General features: G+C 37.6%; 1 protein-coding gene across 7 annotated transcripts in view; it reads left to right on the top strand.

The window, feature by feature from the left end:
* The window catches only part of adgrb3 (adhesion G protein-coupled receptor B3), a 128,559-nt gene that overhangs the window by 81,984 nt on the left and 28,557 nt on the right, over positions 1 to 18,018 (top strand). For all 7 annotated transcript variants that reach the window (XM_088420859.1, XM_088420857.1, XM_088420855.1 and 4 more), the window contains 4 exons: positions 4,118 to 4,264; positions 4,934 to 5,009; positions 7,847 to 7,949; positions 8,350 to 8,393. In XM_088420859.1, coding sequence (XP_088276985.1) covers positions 4,118 to 4,264; positions 4,934 to 5,009; positions 7,847 to 7,949; positions 8,350 to 8,393 — 370 coding nt within the window. The remainder of the gene's footprint in view (positions 1 to 4,117; positions 4,265 to 4,933; positions 5,010 to 7,846; positions 7,950 to 8,349; positions 8,394 to 18,018) is intronic.

The raw sequence follows: 18,018 nt of genomic DNA, 5'->3' as shown, positions 1-18,018 counted from the left end.
GAAGGCTCTTGAATTGATAATACTATACTTTCAGGAACTAAAATTGTAAACCCAATGTTCCATGGTCTAAGGTTTTACCAGAGCTTTTTTTCTGTTGGTGTTGCTCGTTACATTGGTTGAATTTCGGGCAGCTTTCGGATGCGTTTTTAGAATGCATCTTGTCCTAACTCTAACCTTAACACTTATAGTTATTTTGACCCTCTTTAAACTTTTGAATGAAAAGGTCTAACTGTTCCATTATGTCAGTATGTTTTGCACAAGTGACAAAAATTTGAATGAAGAATGGGAACAGCGCAAGGAAGAGAACTTTTTAAACAGTTGAACCAGGAAATGTACTTGTAGATTTATGGATCAAACACATTTCTATTAGTACTGCAACATTGAACAGATGGGCACGTGCCTTTAAAGATTCATAGAAAGTCAAATTCACTTCACTTGTAAAGGTTAGAATGCATTATGGTCCCGTTTGAAATTGTCAACTGAAACTTTTTTTGCGAGGAGTGTAGTTAAGGCTGAGTGCATCATTGCAGCATTCAAACGTAATGAGCGGCAGCATAATTCCCTCATGTGAAATTGAACCACATTCTCGGTGCACTGAATCGCATCACAATCCTAAATGATTGCTTTATTTGTGTTGCCGAGCCCCATCGGGCAGATGCAAAGCCCCGTTTACATGCAGAATTACCCCGCACTGTGAAAAGCAGCCTCTCCTCTATAGTGCTGCCTTTCATGCTGTGCCCCATGACTAAAAAGGCACCCAAAGTGCTGCCGCACCCAGCATCTGGCACCTTCTTACGCACTTGGTGCAATGTGATTTCATGGCCGCTCCCGGATCATCCCAAACATACAGGCACGCCTTTCCCGTCACAGTCTTCATCCGAGCGTGGAGCCTTGCCAAGATCCAAATGGTATTGTTGGCAAAGAGTGCCCAACAATGGAGCTTTTGCATCAATGGGGATTAGCCTCGCATTCCCCTCTCTGAAGCAGCACCTGACTGGCACAGGCTGTGAAAGCAGGTGGAGAACAGGCCAGCTTTATCCTCCACTTGTAATGCCGAGGCTCGTTTGCTTGATCTGGAGACTTGTCGTGGTGCACGGACAGACCCTTTGTGGCGCCTCTACAGGGAGGTGAGAAAAGGAGAGAACGATTAAGGAGATTACCTGTATACTGGTTGTCGGATGCCAATACTAGCTCGGATTACGCACTTTCTGTTGGGAACACATTTAAGCAACGCTAAGGAAATTCTTTATTTTGCTCCAGGGCTCCCCCTCCAGGTGTATGAGATAGTAAATGTGAATTCAAATTGATTTACTAAGAGGCGGTTTGTCGGCTATTGGGTTTTGTGACACACTTATGATCAGTATTTTATAAATTAAAGTAAGAAAAAGCAGACTTGTGATTATTAAAAGTATTAAGTCCCACTGACTGTGCATTTTATTTTGTTGTCTGTTGACTAGCTAGTGCATGACCAAAGTCAAGCTTGCCAAATACAGTAGAAATGGTTAAAGAGTACCTCAGGATGAAAAAAAAAAAAAAAAAAAATATATATATATATATATATATATATATATATATATATATATATATATATATATATATATATATATATATATATATATATATATATATATATATATAAGCTATTACTGTATAATAATTTAAAAAAATATATTTGCTGAGACAACACACAGCCATGCCAGCATGCGGCAGTAATGTCAAACGGCATAGTTGACAGCTGATCTTTCCTTCCATTGTCTCCCATTCAATGTGTGAAAATTACTTGGTCAGCTTCTGATGAATCCGAGACAGTCTCAGAATTTTCCAGGATCAATACTGATTGATTGAAGGTCAGTACGGGCAGTATTCCCTGACGTCATGAGCTGATTTGAGCTCCTGTGCCAGCGCCTTGGCTTGAGGCTAGTGTTAGGGTCCCAGTTACGTTTGTCATTTTATGGAAAATATCGCGCTCATCTTTCTTTCACATTGTATCTTTAAAAAAGAAGTCTGCATAAAGTTTGGCTTAATATTCCCTGTAGTGGTACACCTGACACTTTCTTTGGTTAATGGAAACGATGGGATTATAAACATTTGCCTGTGTCATGATGGCTGTCACGTCTGTAGCTGATTGATTAACAACTATTAATAGGCAGCCTTGTCTTCACATTTCCATTTATTTTGCTTGTATTTGAACCTTAGTGAGTTCCTCGAGATAGTTAGCCACAAGTAACATGTGGCAAGTAGCACCAGCATGTTGACTACAACATTGTTGAATATCTTATTGTCATACATTTTGACGACAATGTCATGTTTTGGGCTGCTTAGAAAGGAAAAGGGAGAATCTAAGGAATCAAAGGGCATTTGGGGAAATTTCAAAATCGATTCAAAATTGATTTATTTTCGTCATCTACTCTTAACTGTTTAGTAAGAGCAGGTCACATGTGTATATCATGATCACACTACTGTAACAAACTTCCAATAATTCTTACCTTTAACAAAAGGTCACTTCCTCTGTTGACATTGATGGAGTCGAACAATAACAACACTATTCCAAAGAAGCTTATTTTCACATACCTGTTTGCCTTATTGCTGTACCCATGAACAGTGCCCGTGTGTACTATTATGAAACAGTTAGTGAAAAAAAATGAATGAATGAATGAATGAAAGAATCGAATGTAACATTTAAGAAACACTTACCCTCCTCAGTTTGTGCATTTGCTCTTACATTTGCTCCTTAAAAGTCAAAAAATAGCCACCATATTCGTCAAAATCTGAACAAGAAAATTCCGCCCTTTGAATAGGAGTCAATAGAAGGAAAGATCAGCAGTCAACGGTGTCATTTCAGGTTTCCACCCCCTGCATGTCTCAACAAATAGTTTCCTCAAGATATTATAAGATTGCTTCATAAGCTTATTTCCTTCTTGAGCACCACACATACACGTGAAGAAGTCATCAGTAAAAGAAGCGTATTTAAATATGAGCACTTAACAGCAATAAAAATAGTCTGTGGTACGACAGGTTATAAATGAAAATAGCGAGAGCCTAATAGTTTGTAGCATTGTTTTGCAATAACTGCACGGTGTGCATTAAGAAGAGTAAAACTAGCACCAATGCTAGTACCAATGTAATATAACAGTGCCCTGGCAGGTCCATCAATATCATAGACCAGTGATTCTCCGTTGGGGGGTTGTGACTTAGGGAGGTGATACAAATTACAGCATGTCCTCAGTTTATGCAATGTTTAGAGGTCACAACTGGCATACAACTTTGATTTCCGGAAAAGAAGACTTAACGTTACACTTAAAGTGTAGCTATATTTCAAGTGAAACAATTTTATCTGACCATTTAATCAATACTTACCCAATAATGTGCTCCTAAAGGCTCTTTGTATAAAACTGCGTGGTATGTTTTAAAGTGAATGAATGCATACTGTACTTCAAAGACTCATTTTTGAAGAATACGTTTTTAGTTTTTTTCACTTACATAGAACTGGGTCACGACTTAGTGACTGTAGCGACTCGACATATTGTGATGGATCACTAAATGAGGTGTGGTTGGTCGGCATGTCAATGACAGAAACACTATTCTTGTAATTATAAGACAGCGTACCATCAAAGTGATTTCTGTTAGTTTAAGCTGTTATTGCTTTAACGGTTGAGATTTATTAGTTGAATAAACTCGATTTATATTCGATTCACTTGCTTAATGGAGCCAATGGGAGAGAGTTGTAATGGCATTGTTTTGTTTTCTCAGCCCGCATCGAGTTAATCTTGCTTTTCCATTGTTCAAACAGTTATTTATATTTATTAAGGAAATTTGAATGAAACGTTCAACTCAAATAAACTTAGGAATGGGGAGACTGTATTAGTTGTTAAAATTCAGAGGTTTTGACTTTTAGCACATGCTCATCATTCACATCACGTTTTTAGTACAAGGCAGAGAGGAAGCTACATGGTAGGCATTAACAATCAATTAATTTATTGATTATTATTATCCACAATCAATCAAATTATTGGCTTGCAGACTGAAATTGACAATGATTTTTTTAAAACACGGCTGTGTTATAAGTATTTATTTTGTCTCCATGTCACCTGTGACATTGAATGTGTTCTTTGTGCAGTGGCCAGCATCCAGAGACTTCCAGCCGTGTCTGTGATGACTGACATCAACTTCCCCATGAAAGGTCGCAAAGGCATGGTGGACTGGGCAAGAAATTCTGAAGATAAAGTGGTCATCCCGAAATCCCTCTTCGTCACCCAAAGTGCAGGTTGGTTTCACAGAGCTTCCTATGGCCATTGAATCTTGATCATTCATTTTTTCAAGTACATCCTTCAATGTAGCGGCTTTCCTAATTTTCCTTTTATGTCTTACCGACACATAATGACAAACCTGAAGGCCATAATTAAAGATGGATCATCAAAAAAAATCACATGAAACCCAATTACGGAACACAATCAAAGGAGCTGCAGGCCCGTCTGTCTAGTTGCTTGTTCAGTCAGTAGACTGAGCACTTCCTGTTTCCCTATCAAACACTCGCCGTTTATACGATTACGTTAATTGCTGTTATCTGCCTAAGCTGTAATATTTCAAAGATAACAAATAGAAATGCCTACAGAACAAACTGCACCATATTCTGTATCCCAGTTGTTGATTATTCAAATTTTGAAAGTTTAACCCTTTTGAAGAGTAAAAAAGTACCATCATGAACATTAGTGGGATATTGGCATTTAGAAAATATCAAGTCGATTTTTGAAATTGTATATCAGAATGCACATGGGGATGATAGGAGCTTTGTATTTACTGACTAAAATGACTTTTGTCTTTTTTCTGTAACAAACATAGCATGCAAATAAAGAAAGAAATACATTGTGCATCACAGTTAACTGTATTACTTTGACTAACTATTTGTCAATTGTTACCTGTTGTTTTGCTTTAGACATGGAAGGATCCCCTGTCTTCATTTTGGGAACAGTTCTTTACAAGACCCTTGGGCTCATGTTACCTTCACCAAAGTAAGAACATTATAATGTGGCTGATTTCTAATTGAAATTTGAAAAAGGATACAAAATACAAGGTTATTTTTTGTTTATTTTGTTTTTAATCGTTTGAAAGGTGCATACTTGTCACTTATTAGACTTGGAGTAGCTGATCATTTGCTCTGCAGTAAAAACATATTCTTGACTTTTTTGTGCTTGGAACATGTTACAATAGACACATCTTTTTGGGGATTAAAGGGATTTTAACAGGCTGTAGCTGCACACAAGGGCATGTGTTGCTGTGTTGCCGCAGATAAAATTACATTAACATCCTCTGTTGCATAAAACGTGTGGTGTCTTAAGGTCTGATATTTCTAAAGAGAGCAGCAGGGTGATCTTCCAAATCAATCACCAGTTTTCAGTCCACCTCCTGGACCAATATCCAGAGGGCAGCAAGCAGCCTTTGAGATGACCATACGGCCATTGTCATGTAATGCAGCTGGCCTTAATGCGTAGTTGTGTGTGTATCTGTAAGTGAAACGTGACTGTGAACCCTCTCAGCAGGATAAGCTGATCAAAACCAAGTGTCAGACTTGAGGAGGTTCACTTTTACTAAATGTCAAGATGGCGAAGGCCTAAAAAGAACACGATAACTTCTTCCCTCTAAATATAGTCATTCAAGTGCACTCGGAGTGGCACGCTGCAGAGTTTAACAAAAAGTCCATTGATATCCATTTTACAGTATGTTCTGAAAAGAGATTCAAAGCATATAAAAGGCCTGACAAAAGGCTCCACCGGTTTTGGAAGGACAGCCTTCCTTGGCGAAGCCTGTAGTGTCTTGCCTTGATCCTGCTCTCCTTTAAAAGAGACTATTCAGTCAACTGTAAAATCACAGGTAATGATTTTTGAAACACCACTTCAATAGCACATCTTGAAAGTAGGGATGATAAATAGGCAGCATGTTCACTCCTGGCAATGCTTTGATTTGTACTCCCTGGTTTCCGTCATACTCGAGTATCACAAATGGCTTTTTTTTTTTTTATGGGGTTGAGTTGTTCTTTTATTTAGATTCTATTTTACTCATCTTCCCTTGTTGTTCTGTCGGTGAATCACCGTGTTTGATTGTGTCCATCTGTGCTTATCTACCTATTCCCTTATGTGAATCTTTAACCTTTTTTTCAATCTCACATAAGTAATTCCTGGTTTTGGATTGTGACTATACTTTTGGACTCTTGTGTTTTTGATGTTTTGCATCACTTGCTTGTCATTTCGCTTTTGTTTCATGAAATGACATTTTGCAAGATCTTCCTGCCTTCAAGCTTCCTTGCGTTTTGGGCCTCAGGCTTTAACACCCACAAATGGCACCTATGGAATTGCTAGTTTTACTTTCTAGTATTTTTGTGTCAATTCAAAAAATAACCCCAAAATATCCTTCTGCTGTTGTTCAATAATTTCTTGAAAGTTATATTTGCCTTTCAAATGTTTTTTCCATGTAAAAAATAACACATTCTTGGCTGTGCAATAACAAGGCACTCCCTTTGATGCAGTTCTTCACCAAACTGAAACAACAGTTAACGTTAACTCATTCACTGCCTTTGATGGCTACAGATGTCAAAGATTTATTTTTACAGGGTGCCAATGAATAAGCTAACATTTGCTGCCTTTGACAGATACATTCAGAAAGCAACGGGGTTAAAAATAACACAATAATGCATCCAAAAAAAAAGGTGGACAGAATACTTTTTGTTTTTTTTAAATAACTTCAAAAATAGGTTGTTGGGGTGTAATACGACATAGAATATTGGGTTTTGTACAAAACAACCCAGAAAATTGGGTTAAACTCACCCAAGTATTAGATTGGTACATTTTCAAGTGATAATTGTTTTTATTTATTTTTTTTAATTTTTGACGTGTATTTAAGTCCAAAATATATTTTCTCTGGGAGTATGAGTGAATGAGTAATGTTCACACATTACTCGTAGAGGTGAATTTGCATTTTTTTGTTTCTTTGTTTGTTTCTTTGTTTGTTTCGGGGTCATCTCAATTTTGACAGCAAAAATGGAAAGTCCGTGCCAACAAATATCACCAATATATATGATATGTGCATTTTCACTCAATAAGCAATGAGAGTGAGTAGAATGAGTTGCAGGAATGCCTTTGGAAATTTATGACCAGCACTATATATGTACATGCAGTTGCTAACTGAAACTGTACATGAATAAATATATACTGTATAAGCAAGTGTGAATGGCAGCTGTGCATGATTATATAACTATTCATGTAAGCCAATCGCAGGTTGTAGCATTACACATCCATCCACATTCTGTAGGGCTTGTTCTCACTCGGTTTATGGATGAAGGCTAGTCCAGCTTTCTTTGAGCGAGAGTCAGGTTACACCTTGAACTGTTCGTCAGCCAGTCACAAATTAATGAACAAGTGGGCAACCTAGAGTCTGAGGTTGCGGCTACATTCAGAACAAATAATGTTTAGGATAGCGAGCTAAGAGCGGGAAGTGGCATCTCTGACTTCAGCTTTTGCATGTTTAAGGGCGTCAACAAAACTGTCACTTACCAGCAATCAATCCAGTGTTGTGAGTTCATTGACTTTTATTTTTGAATATATGAGAAAATCCAAAAGCCGTGCAACATTATACATTATAGTTTTCACCAACCATATTTTTATGGTTATCTTTCGAAAGGGAAAAGTTTTTGAGATTGCTCCTGTACCAGACTTTTTTATTAGATTGTGCAGGCTAAGGTGTCCAGTTATTGTATAACTGCTTTCGAGGTCACAAAGTAATAGAGAGTAAGGTAGACAGAATAATTCAAACGTGACATTTATTCCTGTGGTCATTTTCTTTGTCTGCGTTTCAGGAACCACACTGTCGTGAACTCCAAGGTCATCGCTGTCACTGTCAGGCCAGAGCCCAAGGCCATCCAGTCCCACCTGGAGATTGAATTGGCTCACCTGGCCAATGTAAGCACAGACTCACACTCTCACAAACAAAGTTTTTATGTGCTTATTGTACTTGTTTTCATTGTGTATCAGAGCAATACAGACACAAGAGACCGTTTTAGTGTCTCGGCAGGCTAATTTGGCAGTTCAAAATATTAATGCAGTCACAAAAATATGTTATGTCCCACTTCTTTGAAATTCTCTAGATAATACAGTGTTTGTGAAATGTCAAAAGAAGAGACCACCAATGCAGTTTCCAAAGAAACTATCAATGACATGGTGACAAATGTGTTGAAAGCCAAATACAATGTGCCATAGGTTAATTACAGTTTTGTAGTGTAGATTAATGACGTTTAATTGTTGATTTGGTTTAATTACTTTTGTGTGTAGTAAACATTTTGACCATATCTGTGCCTTGCAGGGAACACTCAACCCTCACTGTGCGCTTTGGGACAACAACATAATGTGAGTAAAACTGCACCCACTCATTCAGTCATGTGGTTTTGGCATTATTCAGTGAAGCAAGCAAGTTGAAGATTATTACCTCTCAATAAGCAAGAATTAGAAATGAAGGCTGTAAATAATTCCACTGACGCACAGCAGCAATATCGTTCATATTACAGCCGTGAAGTCTTAATATCTTTTGATTTGCTGTTTAACTCAACGATTTGGTGCTTTTGGATGCTAATATTATGATGTTTGAGAGATCTCAATCGCTAATGTCAGGGCTAGTGTACTTAATTAAGCCAAAGCAAATTGCTACTGATGTAGACATGATAAATACCAGCACTTTTGGGGGTATAGTATCTGCCAGCATTCAAAATGTTATTCTAATATTATCAAAGGGTTAGAAGACAGTTGGTATTCGGCGAAAAAAAAGAGGCTGAAAATGAAAAGTTTGTGTGTGTTTGTGTGTAAATACAGGCATATTTGCAAACCTGTAATAGTCTCTGTGTTGTACGCAAAAAATGTAACAGTAATGAGAAAATCACGCAGCACTAATCACTAAACATTGGCTTATTTCATTTTTGCTGGTAGATACTTGGATTTACTAGGTTCAACTGTCAGCTTCACAGAGCAAAAAGCAAGCAGGTTCCTGTTGGCCACAAAACATCTTTTAATTAGTTTAAAAAAGACTAAAATAACTGAGACTAGTAGAATTGTGAAAATGATAAATGTGCCGAACACACTTTTTTTTTTTTTTTACATAAGTCATCTTTTGTTATTCAGAATTGAACCTTCTCGTTTTAACATGAATAATTGAGCTTTTGTTCAGAAACCACTAGAACAATGAAACAAACTCAAGATGTTGTGTAATCTTGCGCCTTTGTGGAAACAAGAATAGCATAATACTGTGCAGCTTTTCTGTTGAGAAGATGCTGCAATGATTACATCAAAACTAAAATGAGTCAGTCGTGACTCATGACAGGCACTCCTTTAAACCACAGCTATAGTATAGAGTTGGTTATACAACCCCAGTTTTGTATGGAAGAACATTAAATCAATTTCCAATTAGCTGGAAAACATGTGTCAATAAGTGCATGTGTGCGCGATTGCCAAGGCATCCAACACAACACAGCATTAGGTAGCATAGCACGTCATGAGGTGTCTACAACACACACACACACACACAAACTATTCCACAGGTCCAAAATGATTCTTTCTTTGTTTCGCACGGTCTGCATGTGCATATTTGGTGTTGGTTGATATGATGCTGTGTGCTGTGCAACAAGGTGATTTTGACTTCCTAGCAGACTGCTTTTGATAGAATGATGTTAATATGCAGAGCATATTTATATCCTACTGGAATGCTTCTCTAATAGATAATCTTCACGTACTGTATTAGTTGAAACTGTTGCTGCTTGTAGCCATTACACAAAGGAATCCCATGACTCAGTGTGCTGAATATGATGCACAACACTGAAGCAGTTGCTTGCCCACATTTTACATAATGCGGGCTTACTGGATGACACTGTTGAATATGCTTGAGCATCTCATCCCACATTTATTTTGTGTGTGTTTTGTAAACACACGCAGGTGTCTCTTTTCGTTTTGCATCTTTAGCAGAGTAGCTGTTGTTTGCACACATTTTATTACAAATCTACTCCATGCGATATTAATTTAAAATACTTTTCTCTGGGTTCTGTTACTTTTCTAGCATGGCTTTCTATCAGCCAAGAAAGGTTCTACTAAAATGGGTTTGGGATGAAAGAACCTGATCTAAATGACAACAGAGTCTACAAATAATGACCTATAACCTCAAAAGTGTTCTTTTGGGTCAATTGTCAAAAATTGTCCACAGGCCAATTTTTCTCAAATGGATATACAAGTACCCCTGGGGGTCCATAAAATTCACTGTAAGGGTGTACATTAGATTTCACTGATGAATTTTATAAATGAACCGCATATTTTTCCTTTTCAAATTAAGAGTTCATTTAATTTATGTAACATGAAACAACCTATTGCAAAATGGTTTTATTGTTACTCTTTTGCAAAACGCCGACACAATTTTCGAGCAGACAAGCTATAAATAAGAATTATGAATAAAGAATTATAAATTAAAACGTTATTTAAAGATTTAAGTCATCTATGTATGCCACAGAAAGACTTAAAGGGACAGTGTGTAAGATTTAGACCGTTTTTCATCAAAAATGAATGAATTAAATGATTATAAATTTAAAAAACTTGCAAATAAGTGTGCTCTTTACGACCAACAGTATGTTTTAAATAGGTCTAGTTATCATTAACTTAGATTACATGGGGCGTGGCACTTCTCCGGAGGCTGCCATGTTTGTTAAAGCTGCGGACAGTTGTAAATGCAGCACCTCCTGCTGTAGGTAATGAAAATCTGTCAAAATCTTACACAGTGTCCCTTTAAAGGAGCAGTTTCCAATTGTTGAAACCATTGTTACAGTAAAATCTCATTGATTGAACACGTTTGCTCATCCTATGTGCTGTTTTAGGGCAGCTGTTCTGTAGCTGTTCAGAACAGGAAAGGCACAACTGGGACAATGCTCCATGTGTTTGTATGACTTTCAACAATGCCAGTGTTTATTACCTCTATTATTTTATGATCCACACCCATTCATTTTCATCGACAAATGACTCCACAGGGTGATTATCGTTGCGCACAGTCGGCTGGTCCGATTAAAATCAGAGATGCACTCAGAGGCTCATTGTGGAGGGGAAATATACCATCTGTCAGGCATGTTGTTTTAAACATTACAAGACTGTGAGGATGTGAGTTTTGTTTATGTGTTGCTCAATGCACTAATTGTAAGCCTGTGTCAGACCTTCTGGATGCTGCTAAAAAGCAATAAGTATGTGGGGCAGATGTCATCCCTGAAAGTCTGCTACTAAAAGGCATTCATAATCTTGTGTTCGGACACAAAATCGGATTTGTCACATTTTAAAAATCCAGAGTTCCCCAATGAAATGTCAAAATAATTATAAGTGATGAAACAGAAGTAGTTATGTTTGTTGCTTGACCAAACAGAGCACTCACGTGTGCACTCATACTCAGAGCTATTATTCAAAGGGATTTTGAAAGAAAAGAAAAATTAAAAAAAAAACAAAAAAAGTCTGTTTAGTTGGCCCTCTGGATTCTTCTGGATTCGCCGTATGACGGTCAATCCAAACCTATGTTAAATTTCTAATGCATTTGGAACCCCAGGTAAAAACATCAAAATTGTAAATACATACTAAAAATCGGTACCAAAATAGTATAGTAAGTGCTACGTATATATAATATACATGTATACAATCAAAAAACATCATAAATAAAAAATGTAGAAATGATTTATTTACCTTTGAGCGGCGCTTGTTATGCCCGTATTCCCTAATAAGGGTTATCTCCAGCATCGTTTCTATATAAATCATCTTCTTATTTCTCTCTTTAACATCACTAGCAATCTTGGGACCCATGGCTAACCCTTTCAACTTATAATTAAGCAGTAAAATGCACTATACATACGGTTTTGTAACCACTCACAATCAAACAAAGCTTTACCATGCCATTTTAAACAAGTCAGGCCAACCAATAGCAGACCGTCTCATCTCCGTGAGGAGACGCTGATGAGTAGCAAACCAGTTTTTTGGTCACGCATTGCATGGAAGCAGTTAGACAATAGTAAATAAGTGCAATTACTTAAAACGCCAGCAGATGGAGGCAAAACAACACAAATACAGCCAAGCCCCTAGGGTCATGAAAGTAGTTTTGGTCGTATAACCGAGAAAATGTCATAAAGAGGGGATGAAAATAGCATGAAACAAACAAGAAAATAGCGTAAACCAGGGAGGTTGTAACACTGTGGACCCCTGAGTTACAACATATATATATATATATATATATATATATATATATATATATATATATATATATATATATATATATATATGTATATATATATATATATATATATATATATATATATATATATATATATATATATATATATATATATATATATACACACGTGGACAAAATTGTTGGTACCCCTCAGTTAAAGAAGGAAAAACCCACAATTGTCACTGAAATCACTTGAAACTTATAAAAGTAACAATGAATAAAAAAAAAATGAAAATTAAATAATCAAAATCAGCCATCACTTTTGAATTGCTGATTAACATAATTATTTAAAAAAACAAACTAATGAAACAGGCCTGGACAAAAATGATGGTACACATAACTTAATATTTTGTTGCACAACCTTTTGAGGCAATCACTGCAATTAAGCGATTTCTGTATTTGTCAATGAGCGTTCTGCAGCTGTCAACAGGTATTTTGGCCCACTCCTCATGAGCAAACAGCTCCATTTGTCTCAGGTTTGATGGGTGTCTTCTCCAAATGGCATGTTTCAGCTCCTTCCACAGATGTTCAATGGGATTCAGATCCGGGCTCATGGAAGGCCACTTTAGAATAGTCCAACACTTTTCTCTCAGCCATTCTTGGGTGTTTTTGGCTGTGTGTTTTGGATCGTTGTCCTGTTGGAAGACCCATGACCTGCGACTGAGACCAAGCTTTCTGACACTAGGCACATTTCTCTCCAGAATGCCTTGATAGTCTACAGATTTAATTTTACCTTGCACACATTCAAGACACCCTGTGCCAGATGCAGCAAAGCAGCCCCAAAACATTACTGAGCCTCCTCCATGTTTCACCATAGAGACAGTGTTCTTTTCTTCGTATAATTGGTTTTTGAGTCTATGAACATAGAGTTGATGTGCCTTACCAATTAGCTCCAGTTTGGTCTTATCTGTCCAAAGGACATTCTCCCAGAAGCTTTGTGGCTTGTCAACATGCATTTTTGCAAATTCCAGTCTCGCTTTTTTATGATTTTTTTTCAGCAGTGGTCGTCTCCCATGAAGTCCACTTTGGCTCAAACAACGACAAATGGTGCGATCTAACACTGATGTACCTTGGCCTTGGAGTTCACCTTTAATTTCTTTGGAGGTTGTTCTGGGCTCTTTGGATACAATTCGAACGATCCGTCTCTTCAATTTGTCATCAATTTTCCTCTTGCGGCCACGTCCAGAGAGGTTGGCTACTGTCCCGTGGGTCTTGAACTTCTGAATAATATGAGCCACTGTTGTCACAGGAACTTCAAGCTGTTTAGAGATGGTCTCATAGCCTTTACCTTTAAGATGTTTGTCTATAATTTTTTTTTCGGATGTCCTGAGACAATTCTCTCCTTCGCTTTCTGTTGTCCATGTTCAGTGTGGTACACACCTTTTCACCAAACAGCAGAGTGACTACTTGTCTCCCTTTAAATAGGCAGACTGACTGATTATGAGTTTGGAAACACCTGTGATGTCAATTAAAGGACACACATGAGTTAATCATTTCAGTCTGGTCAAATAGTTTTCAATCTTTTATAGAGGTACCAACATTTTTGTCCAGGCCTGTTTCATTAGTTTGTTTTTTTAAATAATTATTTTAATCAGCAATTCAAAAGTGATGGCTGATTTTGATTATTTAATTTTCAATAATTTTTTATTTATTGTTACTTTTCTAAGTTTCAAGTGATTTCAGTGAGAATTGTGGGTTTTTGCTTCTTTAACTGAGGGGTACCAACAATTTTGTCCACGTGTGTATATATATATATATATATATATATATATATATATATATACACAGTGGGCCCCCGGGTTACGAACTTAATCCGTTCAGCGGCTACGCTCGTAACTCGAACTGCTCGTATGACGGGCAATCCAAACCTATGTTAATTCGTGAATGCGTGCAACGCATGCAAAAAAGTAAAAGCAAAAAGGTAAAAACATCACGACATTATACACATATTAAAAATGAGTAACAATCTACTGTACTGTTAAATGAAATAACATATACAAAGGAAAAATGACATTTACCTTTGGAGCGACGTAACTTGAGCTGGGTGGAGGCGGAGGGGAGCAGAGACCAACCCGCATAGTTAACACAGTTACGCTGATATACTATTGCTCTGACAATGTCACAGTCACTGTTTCAGTCACGGTGTCAGTCACGGAGATGCTAAAACATATCATCCTCTTACTTCTTCCTTTACCGCTACTAGCAATTTTAGAAGCTATGTCTAACAGATAAAGTTTGCAAAGTCTTCCCAACATTCCTTCCTTACGTTTTTCACTCATTTTCTCTCCTTCCTTCCATCCCGACCAGCTGTGCCATCAAGCTAGATAAAGGCCAATAGCATATCGGCATTTCTGTGATTGACGTGAAGCCGGCCAATAGCATCTCCGTGAGTGAGACCGGGTGACCTTAATCGACCAATAGCATATGCATCTCCATGACTGACTCCGTGACTGACACAGTGACTGAGACAGTGACTGTGACGTTGTAAGAGCAATAGCGTTCACGTTACTGTCACAAGCGTCAACTGCTGATTTTGTTGACGCAGCTAAGCGAAAATATATTTGCATACACAATGGCCGGCATGTCGGATTGTTCGTAAGACGAAAGGGTTGCTCGTAAGTGGGGGACAAAAATCTCTGTGGTCCACGCTCGTAAATCGAATTGTTCTTAAAACAAGGTGTTCGTAAACCGGGGGCCGACTGTGTGTGTGTGTATATATATATATATATATATATATATATATATATATATATATATATATATATATATATATATATATATATATATATATATTTAAAATTAGCCTGTCAAAGATTTTGCTCTTTTGTAAAGTTTGAACTTGATGTCTTTGTCACAAGCGGATGGAAAAGCATACGCAAGTGCACACAGGGTAGAGACAGAAGTGCTGAACACGTGGTTTATTTAATGGCAACAATGGTCCAGACTGGTGACAGCAGCTGGCTGGACCACCGCTACATGGGAAGCAGGAGCTAGGTCGACTGAGTCAAGCTGAGGCAGATTGTCTGTTCAGGGGCATGCAGAAGCGTGCACAGGCAGGCAGCGCAAGTCTTCTTACTGGTAAAGTTGGCATTAGCATAGTCAGGGACACGCAAGGTCAGAACACAGGCAAGTTGGTTGGCGTGGGGATAATCGGGGACAGGCAAGATCAAGACACAGGCAGGCAAGACCAGAAGGACCAGCATTGGGATAATGCTGAAAGGTTTGGCATAAGGAGCAAGACAATGAGACAGGAAGAGGCAGGCTTTTTTGCAGAGCAGGTAATTGTTTGCACCTGGTGTTGATTGGACTGATTGAATGGAATGTGGAACAAGTTAGTGAGGGAAACCTAACATGGACAGGTAGACCGTGACTCTTTAAACTGTCTTTAAACTTTAAAATATGGTTGAGGCAGCAAAGTGCTGAATGACATTCAACTTTTTGACCCTTGCTCAGCCTTTTAATGCTTCAAATCTACTAAATCCATGTTAAACACAGCGTAGCAAGCCAAATGATGATCTCCTTGATTTTTAAATTGTCCTCCTTCACAGATTATCCTCTAAGTGTAGTAAAGGGTTTCACTAATCCGGAATTTGCCACGTCAGGATTACCCGCATTTCACCCTCATTTGAAAACATTTCAAAAATGCTCAGCTCTTTACATACTGAATTTTTATCTGGTTATTTGGCTGTTGTTTCCTCTTGTGTGCAATAATACATTATGGTACAAAACAAAATTTGCATCTTGTGTTTTGTTCACTTTAACTACATTGCCCAGACTGTTTGAACAAGGATTAACTCTCTGAACTGCTTAGAGAGAAGCACAAAGATTTTGGTGAATCCATTGACGTTTCAAATTGAAATAAGACAAAGCACTTCCATCTTCATAGTACTGTAGTTGAAAAATGGTTTGAAAGGATTCATCCAAGGTGATTGTTTTGCCTGCAACATTCATGTGAGTGAAATTTTGGTGAAGCACTTCTATAAAATGTACCTCTGGAATATCATTCAGAATGAAAGCTGATCAATAATTCACATTTGGAGTGGTGAGAAGCATCTGCTGCAGCTTCACTCTGGCTTCAAGCCAAACAGGCCACACGTAAACACTGCAAGATGCAACTAAATTTAGAATAAAGATGCAAGATGAACTCCATTATGAAACTCTCCATATAGACGATATCGTGCTGGTCAAATAATCAATTTCTAGCTATTAATTTTTCTTTGTTTGTCAGGATGATTTTTTTTTGTTTGTTTCTTGATTGACACTTTACCGCCTTGCATTGTTGACTGTCCTTGCTGACATGTCTCGCTTACACCAACGCTACGGCTATGAACAGAGATGATCATGTTAAAAGCAGAATTGTTATTTAATGACATTTACCACTCCTCCAGCAACTACAAAAGGTGAAGAAACATGAGCAGAATCAGTTCAAAATGTTTTCTTTGTAAGAAAAGAAATGAGAAAAGAAAGAAAAGAGAAAAGAAAGACAATCATGGACACAATAGGCAATTCTAAAAAGAAATCGATGGTGGAGGACTTAGGCTTAGTTATGGGAACAACAGGCTAGCATTCATTTGCAGCTGTGGCATTATTTCAACCTTGTCTGTGGCATTATTTGCATGTCACATCAATGACTGTTTGGGTCATGTTATCCTTGTCAGAGCGGATGTCCTGGTCGTGACGCTAGTTTGCCAGCTCAGCAGGCTTACAGACGAGACAGTGTCCTACACAGGGGCATGAGACTTGGAAGGAGTCGAGGTTATAACATGACAGCAGAGAGAATAGAGAGATGACTTCGTTCATATCTGACATCAATTGAAATTCAATTTCATGTACAGTAAACATTAGGTATGGGAGTCACAAATAACATGAGAAAGAATGCTGATCACTGTATGACAAAAAGATGAAGACATTTTATGTCATTATAAAAACATTCACCAAAGTAAGACTGATAGTTTTAAAGATTTAAAAGCCAGCATCCAATGTGTTATCATCCTTAGAGATTGAGTCTACAGGATGAGATTTTAGCAAGATTTAAAATAATGCCAACTACATTTTCTTTTCAATTTTCAAATGTTTTCATTTTACCAAGCAATCTACAAGAAAATTAATGATGTAGCGTTTTTCAAGTTGGCTGGCCTCACCACATTAGGTAGAATGTTTTACTGTCACTTAGAGCAGAAACAGAACTTTCAGACAATTCTCTCAGCATTTATGTCGGTAATTGAGACTATTTTTGATGGTGGGGTTTATTTTGTATTTGGCTGCCCCCACCACCTTTGGCAGCAGGTTTTAATGTCACGCAGAGCAGTAATAGCAGTGTATTTTCCTATAAACGCCTTTCCAAAAAAAAAAAAAACAACCAAAAAAAAGGAGTGCTCCGCAGGGACGAGAAATTTCGTGGTGTTCTAATCTTGCGAGCTCTCACCGTACCAGATCGTGTTCCATTCCTAATAAATATTGGAAAATTTTGAATGATGTGAAAAAGTAGGTACAAGTTGAAGACATACAATCACAGCTGAAAGTTGGTGATACATCTTGAGAGATTAAGATACTTGACTCTAGTTTTACTTTGTGTAGGTTTTTTTATTTGGGTTAAATTTTCTTCACTTTGAATTCTGTGACAAAGGGCCTTTTAATAGTTTCACTCTTTTGTCACCAGGTTTCCTTTGACATTTCCATATCTGAAATCAGAGGCTGTCAAAGTTTTGACGTCACAGTCATCCAATTGCTGTATTTGCACCA

Source organism: Hippichthys cyanospilos, chromosome 8 (genome assembly GCF_059441005.1).
Source record: "Hippichthys cyanospilos isolate Australia breed blue-spotted pipefish chromosome 8, RoL_Hcya_1.0, whole genome shotgun sequence".
NCBI classification, from domain to species: domain Eukaryota; kingdom Metazoa; phylum Chordata; class Actinopteri; order Syngnathiformes; family Syngnathidae; genus Hippichthys; species Hippichthys cyanospilos.
This window is presented reverse-complemented; position numbering and strand designations above follow the sequence as displayed.